Here is a 20,474-nt window from a genome sequence, read left to right as displayed (position 1 = left end):
CGGCAGGGCCGGGCGCTGCCGCGCCCTCAGCAGCACCAGCAGGGCTGCCACGGCCAGGGTGTCCTTCCAGAAGAGCAGGCCGCGGAAGAAGTGCAGGACCACCGCCCGGCTCTGGGCGGCGCTGTAGTGGGCCAGGAAGGCGCTGAGGATCTGGTCGACCGGGATGAGGGCCAGGAACTCCTGCTGGCGGGTCAGGCCGCCCGGCCCACCCGGCCCGGGTGCCTCCTCGCCCTCCTCTTCTTCCCCGGACTCGGCGAGCTGATCCCTGCGGGATCCTCCCAGAGCGAACAGCAGCCGGGGCCGCGCGGCCCCGAGGCGGGGGAGCCCCCTGCGGTGGGGGTTCCGCAGGGGCGCCCCGGGCCGGCCGCCCTCTGGGTCTGGCCGCTCCATGACGTCGAAGTTGAAGTGGGAGAAGAAGAAGACCCAGTGCCCCGGGAGAAGTACGGTGAGCCTGTCATTATTCAGAGAGGCTAGATCCTCGGTGTTTAGAAGGATCATGATGGGCTCCTCGGTGTTCTCCAGGTAGCGGCACCACACCATGAAGGCAGCCCTGATCGGCAGGATCTTCATCTCCAGCGGGGAGTAGCTGTCCTCGAGCCGGGAGGTGGTTCGGGAGTAGAAGGCGCAGCAGACCCGCCTGCCGGTCTGCTCGTCCACCTGGGTCAGGGAGGCGTAGAGCGCCGTCCTGGTGGCGCCCGTCTCCAGGTAGAAGGGGTTCTGGGGCTTGGGGTGGTGGAGCAGGGGCGCCTTGCGGAACGCCCGCTTCAGGCCCTCGAAGGCCTCCTGCTCCTCGTCGCCCCAGTAGAAGGGCCGCTCGGACAGCAGCTGCCGCACCAGCGGCTCGGTGAGGGCGGCGAAGCGCTCCACGAAGTGCCGGTAGGGGACGATGAACTCCATCAGGTGGCGCAGGGACTTCTTGGAGCCGGGGGTGGGGTAGCCCGTGACCGTGTTGACGATGCTCTTGTTGAGCCTCACGCCCTTGGGGGTGATGACGAAGCCCAGGAACTCGACCGTGTGGCGGTGGAACTGGGTGCGGGCCAGGGAGCAGTGGACGCTGTGGTGGCGCAGCCGCAGGAGCACCTGCCGCACGTGCTGGCCGTGCTCCTCCTGGCTCATGGAGAACACGAGCACGTCCTGCCCGTAGGACAGCACGAAGTAGCCCAGCATGTCCTTCAGGATCAAGTGGATGACGCTCTGCCGGATGATGGGGTCCGCGCAGAGCACGAAGGGCTGGTAGCTGTCCGTCTCCCGGCGCTGCAGGCCGAAGGCCGCCTGCCACACGTCCTCCACGTGGTGGACGCTCAGGCTCTCCTCCACGATGGTGCCCCGCAGCTCCAGCTTGGTGAACCACGTGGCGCCGTGTAGCGGGTCGAACAGCTCGGGGATCACCTGTATGTAGTCCTGCTTGCTGTCCAGCATGTCTTGTGTGTCCCAGTACACGTCTGGCTTGGCTGCTTCTTGCATCTCGGCACCCACAGGTTCCCACGGCGCGCTGGAGGGACATTCGTAAAAGGTCTCGCTGTGATCACTGTCTCCAGCCTGCTGAAGCTCAGAGGGCTCTGATTCAGAAAGATCATCGGATCCGTCTGAGCTTGGCTGGTCGGATGTCTCATCATCTGCTTCCTTCGGGTTAAACACGTCGGCCAGGTCGGAGTACAGGGGCGGCAGTCCGGGCAGGAGGCTGATGGCGTGTCGCTGCAGGGCGACGCACGGAGGGGGCGGGCGGAAGCAGTTCTTCAGGCAGTAGGGAGAGTGGAAGGAGCAGCGGCCCCCGGCCCAGTCGACCTCCGGGCTGTGGACGCGGAGCCACTCCATGCCCAGGATCACCGAGAAGGTGGGGGACGGGACGATGTCGAACTCGAGGGACTCCTGGTGGTTCTGGTGGATGCACACCAGGGGCTCGGTGTAGAGCCAGACGGGCTCGCTGCCGACGAGCGAGCCGTCCACGCTCTGGACCGGGCTCGGGTAAGTCTTCTCGTAGAGCTCCACGTAGTGCTCCTGGGCGAACCTCTCGTCCATGTAGTTGCCGCTGGCCCCGGAGTCCACCAGGGCCCGCACCGCCACGCTGTGGTAGGGGTTCACCCTCACCATGAGCAGCAGGAAGAGGTGGTCGCGGTTGATGGCGGGGTGCCCTTCGGAGGGCAGCCAGCTGCTCACCGTCCACCGCTCGGGCGCAGGTGAGTCGACCCAGGTCAGGTTGCGCGGCCGCGCCTCCGGGGGCAGCCTGAGCATGGCCCTCCTCTCCGCCAGCTTCTCCTCTATCTGCAGGACCAGCACCATCAGGCTGTGGAGCGAGTCGGGCTGCGGGACGCGGAACAGGTAGTGCCGGATGTCTTCGTTGAGCCCCTGGCACAGGTGGGCCTGCAGGACCTCGTCCGGCCAGCCCAGGGTGGGCACCAGGCCCTGGAACTCGGCGATGTAGTCGAGGGCGCAGCGGTCCCCCTGGCGGATGTTCAGCATGGCCTCCTCTGCCACGCGCAGGGCCTGCCGGTACTCGAACCTCTCCGACATGGCCTCCAGGAAGGCGGGGAAGTCGCCGAGCAGGGGGCTCTCCTCCCGCAGCAGGGCCTGCGCCCACTCCAGGGCCAGGCCCGACAGGTGGCAGATGACGTAGCCCACGCGCAGGCGGTCGCTGCAGAACATGCGCGGGTGGCCCTGCAGCACCAGCTGGCAGAGCACGATGAACTCGTGGTACTCGCGGCGGTCGCCCGAGAAGGGCCGGGGCGTGGGCAGCCGGCCGGCGCTGATGGCCTCCGTCAGGATCTCCTCGGCCACCCTCTGCTGCTCCCTGAGATCCTGCATCCGGAAGTACAGCGAGATGACGGACCTCACCGTGCTCATGGTCTCCGCGGTCGCGGCGTCGGCCTGCTCCGCCGGGTTCTCCTCGCCGTCCAGCTCGGGCAGGTCAGTGCTGTCCTCTTCCTCCTCTTGGTCTCCCCAGGGGGTGACGGGCATCTCTCCCCTTCCCTCAGGCGCCTGGCTGAACGGACCCCCCACCTCCTGCTCTGCACCGTAGCATGACTCCTCCAGGTCTTGGAGTAGGTCATTGGGTGGATCCGTGATTTCCCTATGTGGGCCACTGGATGGCTCCTCCATGTCTTGGAGGAGATCGATGAGCAGCTGAGCCTCTCCCCGGCCGGGGCCGCCGGCCGCCCCCGCCGCCTCCGCGCCGCGGCCCGCCGGCTCCTCGGTGGTGTTGGATGAGCCCTCGGAGGACTCCATTTGTTTTGATGATGGATTCTTACGCTCCATCATCGTCTCAAATGAGTCTTCAGAGGGTTCTATCATGTCGTCGGGTGGAAAGGAGTGTTGCTCTGAAGACTGGTAAGGTTGGCAGGCGCTGGTCAGCGACTGGAGCTGCAGAGACCAGAATCTGGGGGCGGGGGGTTGGGGGGTGCGGTTAGAGTCAGGTTAGGGTCTCCGGAGGCGTCAGGTGCTCAAGGACAAAACATGCCCAGTTCATCAGAACAGGGGTCCTGGCCTGGGTGCAGGCTGGGCGCCCTGGGGAGAGCCCTGTGTCAGCCCTGACCTCGTGACCTACTCTCCCAGGCTCACTGCCGTCTGGCCCAGGCGCCTTCCCCCATGGTGGTGAGAAATTCACAGCCCATAAATTTGGCGTTGCAACAGCCCGGAGTGCTGGCGTGGCAGGCAGGCACCTGGCAAGGCGGCTGGCCGCTCCGCTCCCCCTGGCACGTGTGCCCGGGCCACCCGCTTCCCTTACTCGGTCGCCCGAGAGTCACGGGGGCACATCTTGGTGCTATTCGGAGCTGCCCTGGCCGGCGGGCACTCTGCAGGCGGCTTGGCCCGGGGGCAGGCCGGGCTCTCCAGGAGCGGCGCCCGGCGGGATGACTTCAGGGAACGGGGGCAGAGCCAGCGGGCGCTTGGCCGTGGTCTAGTGCTGGGAGCAGCCGTTTCCTGCCAAGCGCCGCTGACCCCGGGAGAGAGGGGTCTGCACGCTGGCTCTGGGGTTCCCTGGAAGTGTTTCTAAGGCGCCAGAGGCGGGCACATCTGTCATCTGGTTCTCGCTGAGACCCTTTCTGATTTGTCCTGCCCCTGCTGCGTTCCCTGGGCTCTGCCCAGTCGAGCTCTGCAGGTGGGGCCCCCTCCCCCACACCCCCTCTCCCAGGTCCCCTCTTTCTCCTGGGGTTTCAGGAGCCTTGAGAACAGGGCGTCGCTTCCTCACCCGCAGACGCGCCCGCACCCCCTCCAGCCCTGGCCTGCGCCCGCTCCCTTCTCTGACCGGTGCCCATCTCTGTACGGGCAGTCACCTTCCCCCAGCATAGGTGGCTTCCAGGGAGTTGAGATATGGAGGGGTGAGGGAGGGCGTGGGGCATCTTTGATATCTGATTGCCTTTGAGTAGATCTTTAGAGACCTAATCTTGGGTGGTTTTGAGTGGGCAGAGACTGAATTTCAAGAGATGTTTTTGTTGGGATAATTTGCGTATTTCCTCTCTGCTGGGAAGAGCAAATTGAATTCTAATTACTCAACAAATTAGCTCTGTGGTTATTGGTCTTTATTCATTTAACAGTGTTAATTCCTGCTTGGTTTTCTTAGCCATAAAAAACTTCTCGTTGGCTGAAAGCCCAAATTTCCAAATAATATGCAAAATTCTGATCTGCTGTTTCTCAAAACCATTGCATTCTTGGGGCAGTTCATTTGATCACACAGGCTGCTGGTGAAAACTTCTGGCTATCTGCTTACCAGCGATAATTTAAAATTCAAACCTTGTAGCACAAAAATTCCTGACACACACACTCATCAAAATCATGTTCTGGCTAAAATGGAAGGACCTCCGAATAGTAGAAAATACTTTTCATGTCTTTCCTCAAGGCACAGATTATGTTTCTCATATGAGGTACGAATCAAGTGAAATCCCCACCAGCTACCACCGTCACCACCACCATCACATCTGTATAGCACATTGCAAAATTAACTCATTTCCTTTCCTAACTCCTTATAAGGTGTGTACTATTACAGCAAAATCCCAATTCTCTAATATAAAATCTTAATTGAAGTGTAAAATTTGACTATATAATTCATCTGCAGATGCATTTATTAGAAATAAAAATCTAAGGATGTTCTTAGGACTCTCAAAGCCCTACCTTGGTAAAAATTTAAAAAAAAAATTAAGTTGGCTAAATTAAAAGAATTTAAGGTTAAATTAGTTGAAATTAAAAATTGAAGGAAAATTAAAAATAAAAAAGTCTTGATATGTCCCTAAAAACTCTTAAAGCCCTTTATTGGTTAAAATTTAAAATTTTGAAATTTAAATGGTTTTGATTTTAAATGGTTAAAATTTAAAATTGGCTAATGCTAAAAATTTTAAGATTTAAATTGGCTAAATTAAATAGTTTAAACTGAATAAAATACAATTGTACAGTAGGTCTCTTAAAGTCCTTTTAATGGCTAAAATTTAAGAAACCTAAGTTGGCTAAGCTTAAAAAATTAAGTTAACGAACAATTAAAGATTGAAGTCGACTAAAATATTAAATTGAATAAAATTAACAAAACTCACTAGGTCTCTTAAAACCCTTTAATGGCTAAAATAAATTAAAAACCTAAATTGGTACACTGAGAGATTTTAAATTGAGTAAAAATTTAATTTGGCTACATTTAAAAATTTAACTCGAATGAAGTTAAAAGCTAATAGTGACTAAAATGAAAAAATCTTAAGTTTACTAATTTGAAAAAATTTAAATTGACCAAACATTAAAAATTTTGGCTAAAGCCAAAATATTTTAACTGAATAAAATAAAAAAATCTCGGTAGGTCTCTTAAGAACCTTTAGTGGCCCAAATTTAAAAAATCTAAATCGGCTCACCTGAAAAAATTTAAATTGACTAAAAATTAGAAATTTAAGTTGACTGTAATTTAAAAGCGTATAATTTCAGCCTGTGTCTTAAAAATGTTAAGGCCTTTTTAGTGGCTTAAAATTTAAGGTTAAAAGTTGAATAAAATTAAAATCCTCAGTAAAAGATTTTTGTCTTTTGAAATCTAATAAATTCTTTATTGGCCGAAATTTAAAATTTAAATTATCTAAAATTTAAGTTTGAAAATTTGGACCGTCTAAAATTTAAAATTAAAAAATTAAATTGATTAAAATGTAGGAAAGTACATATCACTGAGTCTTAAAAACACTTAAAGCCCTGTACAGCCCCCAGTGATTTAAAAACGTTAATGACTGAATCTAACATACTATTAAATGTCAGTTAGATCTAGAAAAGTTGAATGAAATTAAAAATCTTGGTAGTTCTCTTAAAATCTTTTAATGGATAAAATGAAAAACCCTAAGCAGGCTAAGTCCTTAACTGACCAAACATTCAAAATTTAAGTTGGCTAAAATAAAAGAAATTTAATTGAGTGAAATTTCATTCAAGAAGAGATGATTATACCTCTTCTTACTAAAAAGTCTTTGCTTCTCGGGTTATTTATAAACTGAATGATGTAACCGATTAAATTTGCCGACATTCCTGCTTCACCCTAAAATCTAACATCCTTGGCATGTTACGAAATACCTTTCATACTCCTTACCATCAAAGTTCAGCCGTGAGCAAGAGGCATAAAAGTTACCCCGTAATTTATATCATGTAAATTATATGTAAATTTCACATTGCCACGTGTCTTCGCTGTCGCTAATAAGAAATTCTAATTTAGCATAAAAAACAAATGGTGGAATTTATCTGCAAGCGGGTGGGTAGAACGCGCAGACTCTGCCCGGCGACTCCTTGAGCCCTGTAGCAGCTTAATTCCCAACAGCCAAGCGTGAGCTGAGCTGACAGTCTGGCCTTGTCGGCCCTCAGAGTGGGGGAAGCCGCAAGTCCTCGCACGCTGCGTGCATTTGGTCTTGCAGCGTCCGCTGAAAGCCTTGTGACCTCTCCTACTCATCTACGAGAAAAGACCTAGACGCCTTAGCACAAAATACACATTTTACTATATAGTTTCTTTGCAGATGGCTCTTATTAAACACAGAACCTTCGCCATGTCACTCTCAAAAATCTCTTCACGGCTTAAATTCAATTCCTCACCGTGGCACGAAATGGGATCCCGTCCTTTAAACACTGTCCAAGTCTCTGAGCCTCTATAGCATTCAACCTATCGCCTCTGCGTACAAGCTGCCTGACCACTCCATATTTACTCCTCGCCATAAGTGAGCCGCTGCCCAGCACTGAGTACGGGTCGGGGCGCATCTGGGCTGAGAGGTGCCCCCGGAGCCGTCCATGCCCCTCCATTACCTGGTTCACCAAATCCAGACGCCTGAGCGCAAAATATATTTTACCAGCTATTTCTCCCGCAGATGAAACTCTTCTTATCAATCAGTTCTCCAAGCCCTTTACTGGCTAGAATCCAAATACCTCTGCATCAGGGTCCAGAAATGAGATCACATCCCTCCCCAGTGAAACGCTCGCATGCCTTCAGCCTCACATGAATCACATCGCCTTGGCATGTTATAAAAATCTCATCATGTTCTCTTTGCCATAAAAATCCACTCTTGCAGTTCTGTTGAAATGCACACATGGTATCATGTAACTCCCCAATTTCAAACTTTGCAAGCGACTTTCATTGTTCGAAAAATAAAGTCCCAAGTACTTACCATAAAATGCAATGCTTTACCATATGATTTATTTTCAGACTGGTCTATAAAACATCCCGAATGTCGCCCTGTCGTTCTTGGGAACCCTTTACTGGCTTCAGCCCAAACATCTTAGCATGCTATAAAAATTTGATCTTGTCATCCCTGAGAATAAAATTCACACTTCCTAGTGCAGTATGTAAAATTTGATCTTGGAACTCCACCTTAAAATCTTAATGGTAGCTTTTCATTGTGGAATCGTGGAATTAAAATCCCAATTCTTATCATCAAATGCGAATTTTATTTTCACTGCTCTCTATCAAATCCAAAAAAAAAAAAACAAAAAAAAAAAAAAAACAAAACCCCAAAACACACCATGTCACTCTCTGGCAACTTGTTATTGGCTGAAATCAAATTCTGAGGCATGTGCAAAAAATTGAATCATGTCAGCGCCTCAAAATAAATTCCAAATCTCTTTGCAGCTCTTTGCAAATGCCCACTGTGTGCCATAGCGCTCCCCTGAGTAAAGTCTTTCAGCCTTGGTGACAACAGCCACCAGGGCCCCCGGTGTGCTGACACCAGGCGTGACCCCCACACCCGAGCTGTGGAGGCGGCGGGCGACCCTGGATCGTGCGGGGTCCTTGCGGCCACGGTTTGTGGCGTTCCCGCTGCCCGCCGGACTGGCCTTCAGACCTACTTTATCATGCTTTTTCCCTGAGGATTCATCTCCCACAAACAAAAATTTTGCCATCACATTTCTTAAAACCCTTTGGCAAGAATCCCGACTCCTTCGCGTGATACAAAAACTTGATCTTGTCACTCCTCAAAATAAAGTCCAGATTTCTCCCCCAGCCCCTATCTCCACATGGTCCTCCCCGCACCCCATCTGCAGTGTCTTCTCCTCCCCAAAGAGATGTGTCCGCACCTGGCGCAGCCGCCTCTCGGAGCGAGGCCCCGCAGCCCATGACCGCAGCCCGGCAGCCAAATGCCTGGGCGTGCAGCGGAAAGTGGACCCAGGGTCTGTCCTGTGGAGCAGCCTTCACGCTGCTTGGTGACTTGGGCTGCGGGACCTGCATTCCAGAACACCTCGGTCCTTATGCCTGGCTTTCCTGCCCCTTCCCCCCGAACGTGCTTTGATGACGGGCCTGGGTCTCGGTTTAAGCTGGGCTCGGCCAAGAACTCGTGAGTTCATACAGCAGCACGTTCTGTTCTTTCTTCCCGGCCCAGGCACCGTGCTGGGTCCCCAGAGGGGAGCGGCGGCGGCAGCCTGCAGACCATCCCCCGGGAGATGAGGACCCTCACGTTCCATGCCACGCCGGAGGTGAGCGAGGGGCCCTGGGGCCGGGGGAGGGGTCCGCTCGGGGCTCGGCACCCCTCAGCCAGGACGTGGGGCAGTGTTGGGGCCAGGCTCTCACCATTGCAGGTGCTCTGCACCCTGGAGCACCTGGGCAGGCCCAGGGGCACCCCAACTCCCACCTGCACCAGCCCGCCCCTGCCACCCCGAGGCCCTCAGGGGAGACCTGCAGCAGTGTTCTCAGACCTCCAAAAGCAGCGCGCTCAGGTGCAAGTCTAAAGTCTTGTCGCAGTCTCTTTCGAAGAAGCTACCGAGTTGGAGAGTCTCACCTTATAAAAAAAATTGGGGTTCAGTGCACTGCCCCGGGTCTCTGGGTGGAACCCTCCTTCCCCCGCCCCCCGCAGGCAGTCACCCAGTCTCACCACCTCTGTGCCCCGAGCCCTCTTGGTCTGGTCAGCTTCTCGCGCCTCTGAGCCGTGGCCCGTTGGGTCAGGGCTGGGACTGCCCGTCTTTGAAGGGTTGGAAGTGGGGGGGGCGTGGGGGGGCCCGGGGGGGGCAAATCCCTCAGCAAATACCTCTCCCTGTCAGCTCACTTGTACAGTAAAGGAAATCTGATTTTAAAAATAGAGCTTGGAAAAGGAGATGGCAGGATATTTAGGAGCAGAGTTGAGCCTGGGGCGGGGGGTGGAGGAATTAGGGGAGAGGTGAGGGCAGGGGAGGAGGGCAGGAGGCCCGAGCTGCTGGGAGGAAGGTAGAGGGTGCAAGGAGGAGATCAGAGGGTGGAAGGGGAAACGAGAGAGAAGCGAGGGTTCTCTCTCCCCTGTGGCCCTGCGGAGGGCAGGAGCTCGGGTCAGGGGCTCACTCGGGTGAAGCCTGTTCACCCGGGGGCATCTCCAGGGATGGGGTGAGAGGCACAGTCACCAACCAGAGCTTAGGGGCCGCGTGACCCCAAAGGGAAGCCCTGTTGGTCCCCACCAGGGCCGGGTGCTGGGGCCTGGGCAGGTGCCGGCACGGGGGGGCCCGAGGACCCTGGGGCGCTACACGTGGTTGACCAGCATGAAGCCAGCGTCAAGGGCCACTGTGTCCTCGGTGGGCTGCGCCCGCGGCCCTGCGAGATGCCCCGATGCGGCTGGCGGAGGGCCCCGGCAACCCCGGCTGGCCGTCGGGGAGGACCACTTAGCGTTCCAGGTGGGGGACCCCTTTACCTCTGGGCCCGGGCAGCCACCCCTCCTGTAAAGCAGCCTCCCACCCCGGCCCGCCCGCAGTGTCACGCCCCACTGGGGCTCCAGCCTCCCTGGGGAAGCTGAGCCCCTGGGGCTGCTGGCACTCGGGACGCAGGAGTCAGGGCAGTGCTGACCGGGCTCCTCTCTAGCCTGGTGTGTGGGGCTGGGGTCTGGGGAGAGGGCCCCAGGCCTGTGCTCTCTGCCCTCGAGGTGAAGGGCAGCCTGACCCTGACCAGTGGCGGTGTGCTGACGCCTGTCCCCCTCCCATCCCGCTTGACCGGTCGCTTCGGGGGCAACTGGATCACTCTGCCCAGAATAACCTGGGAGGGGGAGAGCGTGCCTGCCCGTGGGGGGGCTGGGCGGGGGGCACAGATGAGCGTGTCCTTCTCCGGCTGCCCAACTGGGCCCGGCCAATCAGTGGCTCCCGAGGCTGCTCTTGCCTTTCAAGGACGCGCTGGGGCCGAGCCCGCGCCACCTGCCAGCTGGCCCTGCCGCCTCCTCCCGCGCTCTGCCGGGCCCTCAGTTTCCCCTTCGCTCTAGGAGGGCTGGGCCGTGCCCTGCCACTCGGGGGTCTGAAGGTGCCCGCGGGTGGCCCGAGGGAAGAGTGATGGGTTGGCCGAGCGTGTGGGGCTGAGGGACGCTACTCTGCTTGTCTCCCAGCAGCTGGCTGAGCTCTGGGGGGGCCTCATGGGGTCTCATGTAAGCAGAGCTGCCTGGGGCCTACTCTCTTCTAGCCCAGAGCTGCAGGTCCAGAAACAGGCAGGCTCGGGGGGCTGGGGGCGGGTTCATGGCCAGGGTGGGCCCAGGGGGGCCACCCTCTCTCCCTGGACACATGGGAGGGGCGCTCCTTCCAGGGGGACGAGTGTCAAGCCTTTGCCCCCCTGAGCTGCTGTGTGCAGGCAGGACCTAGTGACAGAGGCCTGGGGTCACTAAAGTTGCCCACTAACTTGGGAGGTGGTGATGCCCCGCATCAAAGTGGGTAACTGGGGTCTGCGGGGTGAGCCTGGGGCTGCTGTGATTGGGGTGGCAAAGTCCCTGGCCCCGCCGCACGGACCCACACACACGTGGCGGGTGGAGATGAAGAAGGCGCCTCACAGAGGATCTCTGGGGTTCATGTACACCCCAGCGTCTGCTGTGTCAGGCTCTGCCCTCCCGTGACGCCCTAACACTCCACATCCTCCCTCCGAGGCCCGGCACGCTCCCCAGCATTAGAGGAAGACCGAGGGTGTCCAGTTGAGGAGAGGGCAGCCGGAGCCAGTGCACACGGTTGGGTTCCTTGCCCCGCCTCCCCGGTGTTGGAAGGGCAGGAGCAGAGGGTGGCCTGTGGCACGGGGACCCTGAGGGACCCCGGGTGGAAGAAGTGACTTTCCTCGCATGGCATCTGTGCAGTCAGCCTCGTGGCTTGACAGGAGGCCAGACCAGGGGACTGGGGGCCTCCGAGCCGCCTCCATCTCCCTGAAAAGCTCATGTGGTCATCCTCGGCTCATTTCGGCTAATATGGTTGTCAGCAGAGGGACAGGACAGCTGGCCCAGGACCTGCTAATTATAGCTGCTCGAGAATTGAGCAGATCCTGGCTCCACCATGCCATGGCTCTTCTCGCGGCAAACCAATCCTTTAGCCTTCCTCACCACGCCAACCCCGGGGGGGTCAGCATGGGACCCCACCCCAATCTTGCAGTCGGTGAGCGCGTTCAGGGGTGCTGCTCCGGTCCGCCAACTGGACCTCGCTTCTCTCTGGAAAGTCGCAGGGGGAACAGGGGTGGAAGGGCTGGGCTGGGGGCTTGGAGGTGTCCCCGGGGTGCCGGCGCCCCCCAGCCCCCTGCTGTCCTCGCCTTTCCCCCCGTTGCTCCCCAACTGGGACCTCTCTGTGCACCCCTTGAGTGCGCTGCATCCACCTTGCGCTCACTTTTATCACCCCCTTTTTCAGAGGGGAAACAGCCTCAGGGGCCGAAGTCACCCGCAGGACGAGGTTCTCGGCGGTGGCATCTGCCCAGTCCGAGGCCTCTGGAGCTCGGCCCTGCCCGGGGCGTCAGTCTGTCCCCACTGCGCCTCCCTGCCACCCAGCAGGGCAGGGGGCCCGCACACCGGGGGGCTGCTGTGGGCTGGGCCGGGCAGCCGGGGCAGGCAGGGCCCAGCTGAGCGCTCTGGTCTCCTTTCCCAGGCGGCGTGGAGGTGAGAGGCGCTTTCTCCCAGGAAGGGACCAGAGGCCTGGCCAGGATCCAGAGAAAGGTCTGCAAAACCGTGCCGCCCACGTTTCTCACTTGTGAAATCGGACAGTTTGTGGCTGTGGGCCCCCGAGTGGAGCTAACGCCGGCCTTTCTTTTGCAGCCTGAGGCTCACTGCCCCCGACGGGCAGTGAGTGGTGTCCCGGGTGGAGGTCAGCCAACAGGACACTGGGCCTGGCCCGCGGCTGCAGCAGGACAGGTACGTGACCCCGCTCTCTGTGCTGGCAGCCGTTGGGGGGCGGGGGACAGAGCAGCTGCCGGCCAGTGCCCCTTTCCGGCCCGGGCAGGCGTCGGAGCCCCACCCCGAGGCAGGGAGGCCGGCGCCCAGGCGTCTCTGGGTGCTGGGGTGTGCTCAGGGCTGCGAGGTCAGTCCCTCTCCAGGAGCGGGGTGACTTTGGGCACTTTAGGGCACTCCAGCGGGCTGGGGCAGCCATGCTCAAGGGTCGCCCTGTTTTAGAGATGAAATAAATGACTGAACGCCTCGAGGCCGGTCACCCCGAGCCTCTCAGCTCCTGCCCCCCTCTCTGGAGCCTTCTCACTTGGCGGGATGGGGCCAGGGCGGGGAGGGTCAGCTTGGGTCCACGATAGGACGTGCATCAGCCTTACTGGCTCCTGCAGATTTTGGGAGGAGGTGACCTCCAGGTGGGGGTGCGGCAGCTCCGACCTGGGTGCTAACAAGATTCCAGATCTTGACGGAGCTATGACGTGAACCCCAAAAGTGCTCATCAGCACTCCACCCGGCCCGGGTGAGAAAGCAGGGTGACACCTAGCAGAACCTGGGGTTCAGGAGGGCCGTCAGAGCCGCTGCACCGGTGGGGTGGAGACGTTGGTCCAACAGCGGGCTCCGGCCTGGGGCGTGGGCGCCGGAGCTTCCCGAGCGGGCGGGGCCGGGAGCGTGGGCCAGAGGGGCTCTGGCGGGCGCCGGGTTCCCTGCACTACCCTGTTCAGGAAGGGGGGCTGGAGACCTGCAGGTGCCTCCGCCCCCGCCCTGCACCACGGTCAGCAGTGCTTTGCCCCCGCCCCCTGGGGTTGGGGGCCTGGAGAGGGAACGTGGCCGCCGAGGGGCCCGGCTGGGAGCCCAGCTGTGGCATGCACCATCCCCAGGCCCTTGCCAGCCTCCAGGCTGACGCAGGCTGCCTTGGGCCCTGCGCCCCAGCCCCCAGCCTCATGTCACCTCTCCCGGAGTTCTCTTCCCGCTAACGAATCCCCCAGGACTGGCCGCGGCTGCAGTCCTCGGAGCCGCTTTTAGACCTGAAAGGAAGGAGCCCCTGTGGGTGCATCACAGCCCCCCGGGGAGATGCAGCAGGGGCCTGAGGCTGGGTGGTGGGAGCCCAGTGGGGCCACACCTGCTGGCACCCGGCACAGGCAGGTGACCGGGCACTGGGCTCTGGCTTTGCTCATGAATATACGAAATTTAAAAGGGAATGAAATAAACCTCTGGTGTCCACAGAACTCGAGTTTGGGGTCTGAGCCCCCTCCTGGTCCCTCGGGCAAAACGCTCATATTTTGAATTTGTGAAAATCAAAATATAATTTCCCTCCTCCCCCCCCACACACAGGAAAAGGAAGAAAGCACCCAAGTAGCCCCCCAAAGTGTTTACTTAATTAGGCAGAAAAGGCATTGCTCATTGACAGGCTAATTACAGAAAATCAAAATAAGGCCGATGAAAGCTCCAGCCTTTGAACCCCACTCTCAGCCCTCCCCCCGTCGCTGCCCTGAGCAGTCTGGGGCCTGGGGTTCCAGATATGTTTGTGTGCATTTGCCTGTGTGTAGAAACAGGCCACGACGAGCTCGCTGCGCAAACAGCCCTGTGTACATTTCCTTCCCCGTGTTTGTTTTTTCCCACTCAAGACCTGCTCCGAGACAATAAAAATCAACAGGGCTCTCACAACAGCACCCTGGGCTCCCAGCCCAGGAGCCCCATGCTGCTTAGCCGCCCCCTCGCGCCCCCACGCGGGCGGCCCCCTCCGCGGCCAGGGGCAGCCGGCGGCCAGGTGTGAGCAGTTGCCAAGGTCTGCTGGAGGGGTGGCCGCCAAGTGTTGATGCCATCACCGCCGTGAACATATGAATGCATAAATTAGCGAAATAAAGAGGGGCAGCCCCCGACCAATGATGAGGAAGCCTCTCTGAACAAAGGATCGTGATTAATCCAGTTCGCACAATGCTAAGATCCGCCAAAACACAATAGGTTTCATTCTTTTTAAGAGCTGTTTAATATTCCGGGTCTGTAAGCACCCTCCTCTAGCGGGGAGCCCCAGCTGGGAGCACTGGGGGTGGGGGAGGGAGCTGTGGCCCAGTCGCCAGGGCGGGTCATGGGTTTACTGAAATAATATAATTCAGATTTTATTATTTATAAAGTAAGTCCAAGCCGTGCCCACACTGAGCATGCGAGGGTGTGCCCTAAAGTGAGGTTTCTATGAACACACCCCACACTGCCACCTGGGAGGGAAGTTCTGGGCTCTTTCCTTTCGCTTTTTGCTAGTGACCCTCAAGCAGCATGCGTGCAGCTTCGACGTGAAACTCTCCCCTGGCTGGAACTTACCCCAGCTTCTCAGTGCTGGGGTAGCTGGGGTCAGTGGTTTGCAGAGTTTGTTTTCATTGAGTGATCTTTCTAAAAAGCAGTTTGACCTTGTCAGTGCCTTGCTTTAAATCCTCCCTGACTTCCTGGAGTTTCTGGGACACAGGCCAAGAGCCCTAGCCTGGCCAGGGAGGTCCTGCAGGAAGGCTGGGAGCGCCCCCCATCTTGTGCCCGCCTCTCTTCTGCCCCTTGTCGTCCCTGCTGGGCACCGGCATCCCCCACAAGCAAGTGCCCGACTGCTCTCCGCCCCGCCTGCCCGTCAGCTTCCCCACCAGGCTTGAAATTTCCCTACAGTGAACCCCGACTGAGGGCTCAGTCCCCGAAACTGTGATGCCTCATTGCACGCTGTCCTAGTCCAAGAGAATGTTTTACATTTTCCTAGAAGCCACAGAGCCTCCATGCTCCTCACCTCTTGTCCCCTCGCAGGCCCTGCGCCCCGTCTTCCTGGCTCCGACTCCGGCTGGAAGCCACGTCGCCCCGGCTCACGGCAGGTTAGAAGCTGGGCTGTCTGCTCTGTGTTTGGGTGAGTCCCAGAACGCCGTGAAACTGCAAACTCACACCTGGGGGGCCCAGACTGCTCCTTGGGTGCAAGCGCCAGCACCCCATGTTTCTGGGTGCAAGTCCCCAGAACCGGGGCTGCAGTGTGGGGTCGTTGTCCTCAGTGATGGGCTTGCAGGGCTGAATCTCAGTAAGGAAGTGGTTAGCTGTGCCCTTTACAGGCTGGAGACTGGCCCTGGGTTGGAGACGAGGGGGGTCCTAGCTTCTGATAGCGGGGGGAGGGCAGTGAGGCTGAGAGGAGCTGGGGCTGTGGGGTACAGGGCTGTGGCACTGGATCCACATTATCCCAGGGGGCAGAGGGTTTTACCCTCTTGATAGGGGGAGCCCAAGTCCCAGGCTGCTCCAAGTTTTGGTGTCTTCTCTGGAGACCCCCTCTTGAGTGGGGATGGGGCACCCCAAAAGGCTGACTATCTTGAGCGCAAACACAGAGGTGAATGCCCTTGGAGTGTCCCCCAGAATGTCCTTGCCTCAGTTTCCCAGTGAGAAAGAAAGCCACCAGAACACCCAGAGCAAGGCCCTGGGACAGGCACCCTGCGCCCCGGCCCCAGATCCTGCAGCCCCCCATCTTTAGAATGCTTGGCGGTCCCTCCCTGGGACGCAGGAGGCTCCTTCTCAGAGAAAACACGAAGGAAGGCCTGGGAGAATGAGAGGACGAGAGACCGCGCCCTACCCGCCCCCACCGCAAGCCAGGCCCCACACCTGGGAGGGCCTCTCCTGAACGCGCTGGCCGAAGCTTCTTTCATTTTTTTATAAATATACATAAAATGTCAGACTGCTCTTCAGGCAGATTTTTCAGGCTCATATTTATAGACTTTGGCAAGGGCGGCTCGGAAGGAACAGTGGTCACAGTCTCCAGAGGTTAATAATTCCTGGAAAACTTCTGGCTAAACCTGACTTCTCCAAAATTTCACAGAAAACACTCCCTGGGCCGGGCCAGCCTAAATGAGGGTTTTGTGCCTGGTGCAGTGTCCCTGATGGAAGGAGCACTTGGGAGGTGCTTTCCACAAAGTGAACTTCCTCAGGCACAAAGCCTCCTTCTCCTAGTTCCAGGCTGTTTACCCTGGAAGGCTGTTGCTACCGCGTGGCTCCCCCCGACCTTCCTCAGGAGGCCTGGGGGCGGCCTGGGGCGCAGGGGTGCAGGCAGGCTGGGTGCTCTTGGTCTGTGAGAGGACATTCCTGCCGTGGGAGCTGGCCCCTGCTTCTGCCCCTGAGAGATAGACTTGGGGAGGACGGCTTCGCAAATAAACGCTGAGGGCCACCGCCTTTCCGCGGGCCCTGTTTCACCCCACGGCTCCCCCAGCCAGAGACCTGCATGTGCAAGCTTTCCTCTTGTTTTACTCCCTGCACTTCCCAAATGTAGTGCCAGGGACACATATGCAAATACACTTGAGCAAACATTTTCAGATCAACAGTTTGAAAGCAATCCTTTAATAGATTTAACCCAGGCAACAGCAAAAAGCCGCACACATCTGCGCCTTGAGAGCCGCCCCCCCCGCCGGCAGCTGCTAAGCAGGGTGGAGGGTGTCTGTCCGTCCCTCTGCGGGGAGCAGCCTGGCTTTCCACCTGCAACACGATGCTGCCCCCCCACGGTGGGTCGGGCAGCTGTCGGCACCTGGCTGTCAGGACCAAGCAGCCAGCAGCTGCTCCCACGTCCCGCTGCCACTGCACCCCCAATCTTGCTGCTCCACAGAGGTGCACCCCTGCCCTCAGGGTGAGCCAGGCAGCTGGGCCATTCCGCAGACAGGAAACCCCAGCTGGCCCCTTGGACAGCCCCTTTCCCACGAGCACACGCAGGCAGACACATGCACGCACGCACGGGGAACAAAGGCAAGAGAACTTTAGAAACTACAGCGGGGTCTTCTAACGGGGTCCCCGGTTATGGCCAGACACCCAGAGTTCCTGAAACAGAGCCCCCATGCATGGGGCCGGAGGGGAGTCCCTGACACCAGGCTGGCCGCGTTCATCAGCGTGCCGGCTCCCAGCCCCTTCTGGGCGAGGGGTTTGCCTCACGTCCCTGGAGCATCCAAGTCTCAGCCCGCAGCCAGCCGGATTTTGGCTGCAGCCCAGCCTCCAGGAAAGGGCCCTGCTTTTCCTGGACCGATCGGCCTTGTAATGCACCAGACCCGCCTTGTTCACTTCCCCCAGGAAGACTTCTCCCGGCTCCACTGCACCAGCCTGTTGCCCCACACGGGACCCAAGCCAACCTTTCTGTGCTTGGGAGCTGGGGCGGGTACTTGGCCACTCCAGTGGCCTGGCCCTTGAGATGGGCAGTTGGCTGCAGAACAGACCTACCCCCCAACCCCTGCTGGCCCCACACACTCACCCCGACTCTGCTGCTCTCCCTCACTGCCTTATTGTGACAGCAGCTCCGCCAGCCACCTCCCCGACTCTGCTGCTCAGCTCAGGGCTGGCGACGGGACAGGGGAATGTCTGTGCATCCTTGCTCTGACCCCAGCCTGCTCTGCTGCAGCCGGCCGGGACTTAGCTCTGCAGGAGCTGCTCAGAGGCCTAGATGTGCAGGCTGCCAACCTGGGCAGGGAGCCTTGCTGCAGCCTCCTGGCCAAGAACTGGCCTGCCTCTCTCTGCTCGGATGCCTCCTGGAACAGGGAGCTCCATTTCCCCCCGAGCAGCCCGCTTGTCGTGTTTGCACACCAAGCGACTGTGCCCCCCCGCCCCCCCACGTGCCTCTGAACTCCGCAGCGGCCCTTCACCCCTCTACCCTTAGTGCACTGCAGTCAGCAAGCAAAAGTTGATTTTTACGCTCAGTTCTCATTTTTTCGTGTCAGGTAGCCGACCCCCCCCCCTTGACCCGAGGGTCAGTTTTGGGGGTCCCTGTCACCCCTCTCCCCCTAGGGGCCATCTACACCTGTCCCTTGAAGCCCCTGCCCCCTGTACACTTGAGCTTGGGACGTCCCACGACCCTGCTGCACTCCCTGGGGCCCAGGGGAGGGCGTGGCTCCACCCTCTTGGTCCAGCCGCTCAGCATCTGTCTGTGAAGCAGTTTCCAAGCTTCCTGGCTTTTTCTGGCCCCCCCGCTAGTTGCCGAGGAGAATGCTCCTCATGTAGCCCCTCCCCCACTTTTCCCACGGTGCCCCAGGCTGGCCCTGTTCAGCCTCTGCAGTGGCAGCAGCAGTCTGGGGGCTCCCAGATGAGCCCACCGAGCCTGCCGACTCTGCTCTCTAGCAGAGGTCACCCACATTCCCTTGACCTTCCAAGTAAGATCGAATGAGTGAGAAAAGGCACCCTCGCCACCTGGCTGCCCGAGCTGACAGCGGGACTCAGGAAGGAGTTATGCACATGACAAGTCTCACAAAGAAAGTGTGTGGTCTGGCCCTCAGGATCTGGCCCTGAGTGGGAACAGTGTGTCTCGCCAGGCGCAGAGACCCTGCAGGTTTCCCCTCACCAAAAATACCAGCTGCGGGCCCGCCATGGCCCGGGAGCTTGCAGCAGAACTCGAAAGGCCTCAGCCTAGCAGAATGCCCACGTCTGCACCAAACAGACCCAGCACGCGCACCGGGCACGGCAGCGACGCCCGGGGCAGCACCTCACCCTGTAGCCTCTCCAGCAGAGCGCAGGCAGGGAGGCGCCTGGGAAGAGACACCCAGGGGGGCTCAGCACCCCCGGTCTCTGGGGTGCACCCATCCATCCATCCATTCACTCACTCTCCTACCTGTCCCCTGGGGTCAGGCAGTCCCGAGTAAGAGGCTGGGCACGAAGAGGCGCCGAGCTGCCGGTCTGCTGCCGGGCTGGCAGCTGCCGTCCTCGAGGCTCAGCCTGGTGGGGAAGGAGAGAGGAGTGAGTCACTGCAGATCCGGGTGACCGGGACCACAGCAGCTGAGCTACAGGCAGCCCTGAGAAGCGGCTGAGCCCTCAGCCAGCCGGCTGCGCAGGGCAGGGCTCCCAGGCCAAGCCTCGGGCCCCCATTTGCTGGATGCAGAGACTGAGTCAGGGAGGGGCGAGGTCCCATACTCACCGTCCCTCAGCCGGTGAGAGGCCAGGCGGGGGTGGCCCCCGGTGTGTCCAGGGCTCCCTGCACGCCTGGCTGCCGAGGCTGCCAGCAAGGCTGTGCTGTGTGCTGGGGGTGTGGGTGGGCCGGGGACGGGCTGATTAGTGATAAGCACCTCCCCGCGCTGCTCAAGAGCCCAGCTCCTCTGTGGCCCAATCCGTTTGAAGGGCAGATTCAAAATTGGGTGGTAGCAACTATGGGCAGAGGCTTATGAAAATGGCATTATTAACCTGATGTGTGGAGGGCCCTGCCCACCTCCGAGCAGATTGCAGCTGGAAACGGAGAGGGCGGGGCTGGTTTGCGTGGACAGTGAGTTAGAGAGGATGGAGCGTGTCCGGGGGCCCCCTAGGGCTTTCTCGTGGGGAGGACTGGCTTTGGAAAGAACCAGGGCTTGATGCTGAGCGGGGCCGGAGGGGACGGGCTAGAAGGCAGCCCCCCTCCGCGAGCTGAAACCCACTCTTGGGGGGGAAAAGAGCCCCAGCCCCTCCTCAGACGCAGACAGGGACCTCGAGTCTCCCTGCACCTCAGTTTCTCCACCTGCTGCAGACAGATGAAAACCAAACTGCCTTGCCAGGCCGCGCTGATCCCACAGCCTCCCCGGCTGCCCCCAACGGGCTCCCCGCCCCATACGGGGGGCCAGACACCTGTCAGCTTGTCAGAGAATATTCAACAGGAGAGTCCCCGTCCCGAGGGCGCAGGGAAGGAGGAGGGAGAGGCGCGGGAGGGGGGAGGGAGGAGTGGGCGCCTACCAGCGCTCTGAGCCATGTCCCGCAGCCCAGGAGTTGGGCTACTTAAGATTTGTGCCAACTCACGGTGCGGTGGGTGCGGTGGAATCAGAGGCATCAGCGGTCTGATCCTTCAGACACCAGCAAGAGTCTGTGGCGCCCCCAACTGCCACAAGGGGGCTGCCTGGGCCGCGATTTTTGAACCCGGCAAGTGAGGAGGGGGAGACCCGGCGGCGGCGGCGGCGGGGAGGGGGCGCGGAGCGCTGACCTCACCGCGGCGAGGAAGCCCGGGGC

At 58.6% G+C, this 20,474-nt stretch overlaps 2 protein-coding genes across 2 annotated transcripts in view; one reads left to right on the top strand and one right to left on the bottom strand.

Moving 5' to 3' along the window:
• Window positions 1–3,288, bottom strand: part of RTL1 (retrotransposon-like 1) — a 29,021-nt gene extending 25,733 nt beyond the window's left edge. Inside the window, exon 1 of the mRNA XM_012724378.1 lies at window positions 10–3,288. Within this exon, the coding sequence (XP_012579832.1) occupies window positions 10–3,288 (3,279 nt within the window). The remainder of the gene's footprint in view (window positions 1–9) is intronic.
• A 5,246-nt stretch (window positions 3,289–8,534) lies between these two features.
• LOC105853573 overlaps window positions 8,535–20,474 on the top strand; it is an 86,265-nt gene continuing 74,325 nt past the window's right edge. Inside the window, exons 1-4 of the mRNA XM_012724377.1 lie at window positions 8,535–8,622; window positions 8,734–8,892; window positions 12,250–12,512; window positions 15,318–15,414. Of these exons, the coding sequence (XP_012579831.1) occupies window positions 8,535–8,622; window positions 8,734–8,892; window positions 12,250–12,512; window positions 15,318–15,414 (607 nt within the window). The remainder of the gene's footprint in view (window positions 8,623–8,733; window positions 8,893–12,249; window positions 12,513–15,317; window positions 15,415–20,474) is intronic.

Source organism: Condylura cristata, unplaced genomic scaffold (assembly GCF_000260355.1).
Source record: "Condylura cristata isolate star-nosed mole 26May11 unplaced genomic scaffold, ConCri1.0 scaffold00013, whole genome shotgun sequence".
In the NCBI taxonomy this organism is placed as follows: domain Eukaryota; kingdom Metazoa; phylum Chordata; class Mammalia; order Eulipotyphla; family Talpidae; genus Condylura; species Condylura cristata.
This window is presented reverse-complemented; position numbering and strand designations above follow the sequence as displayed.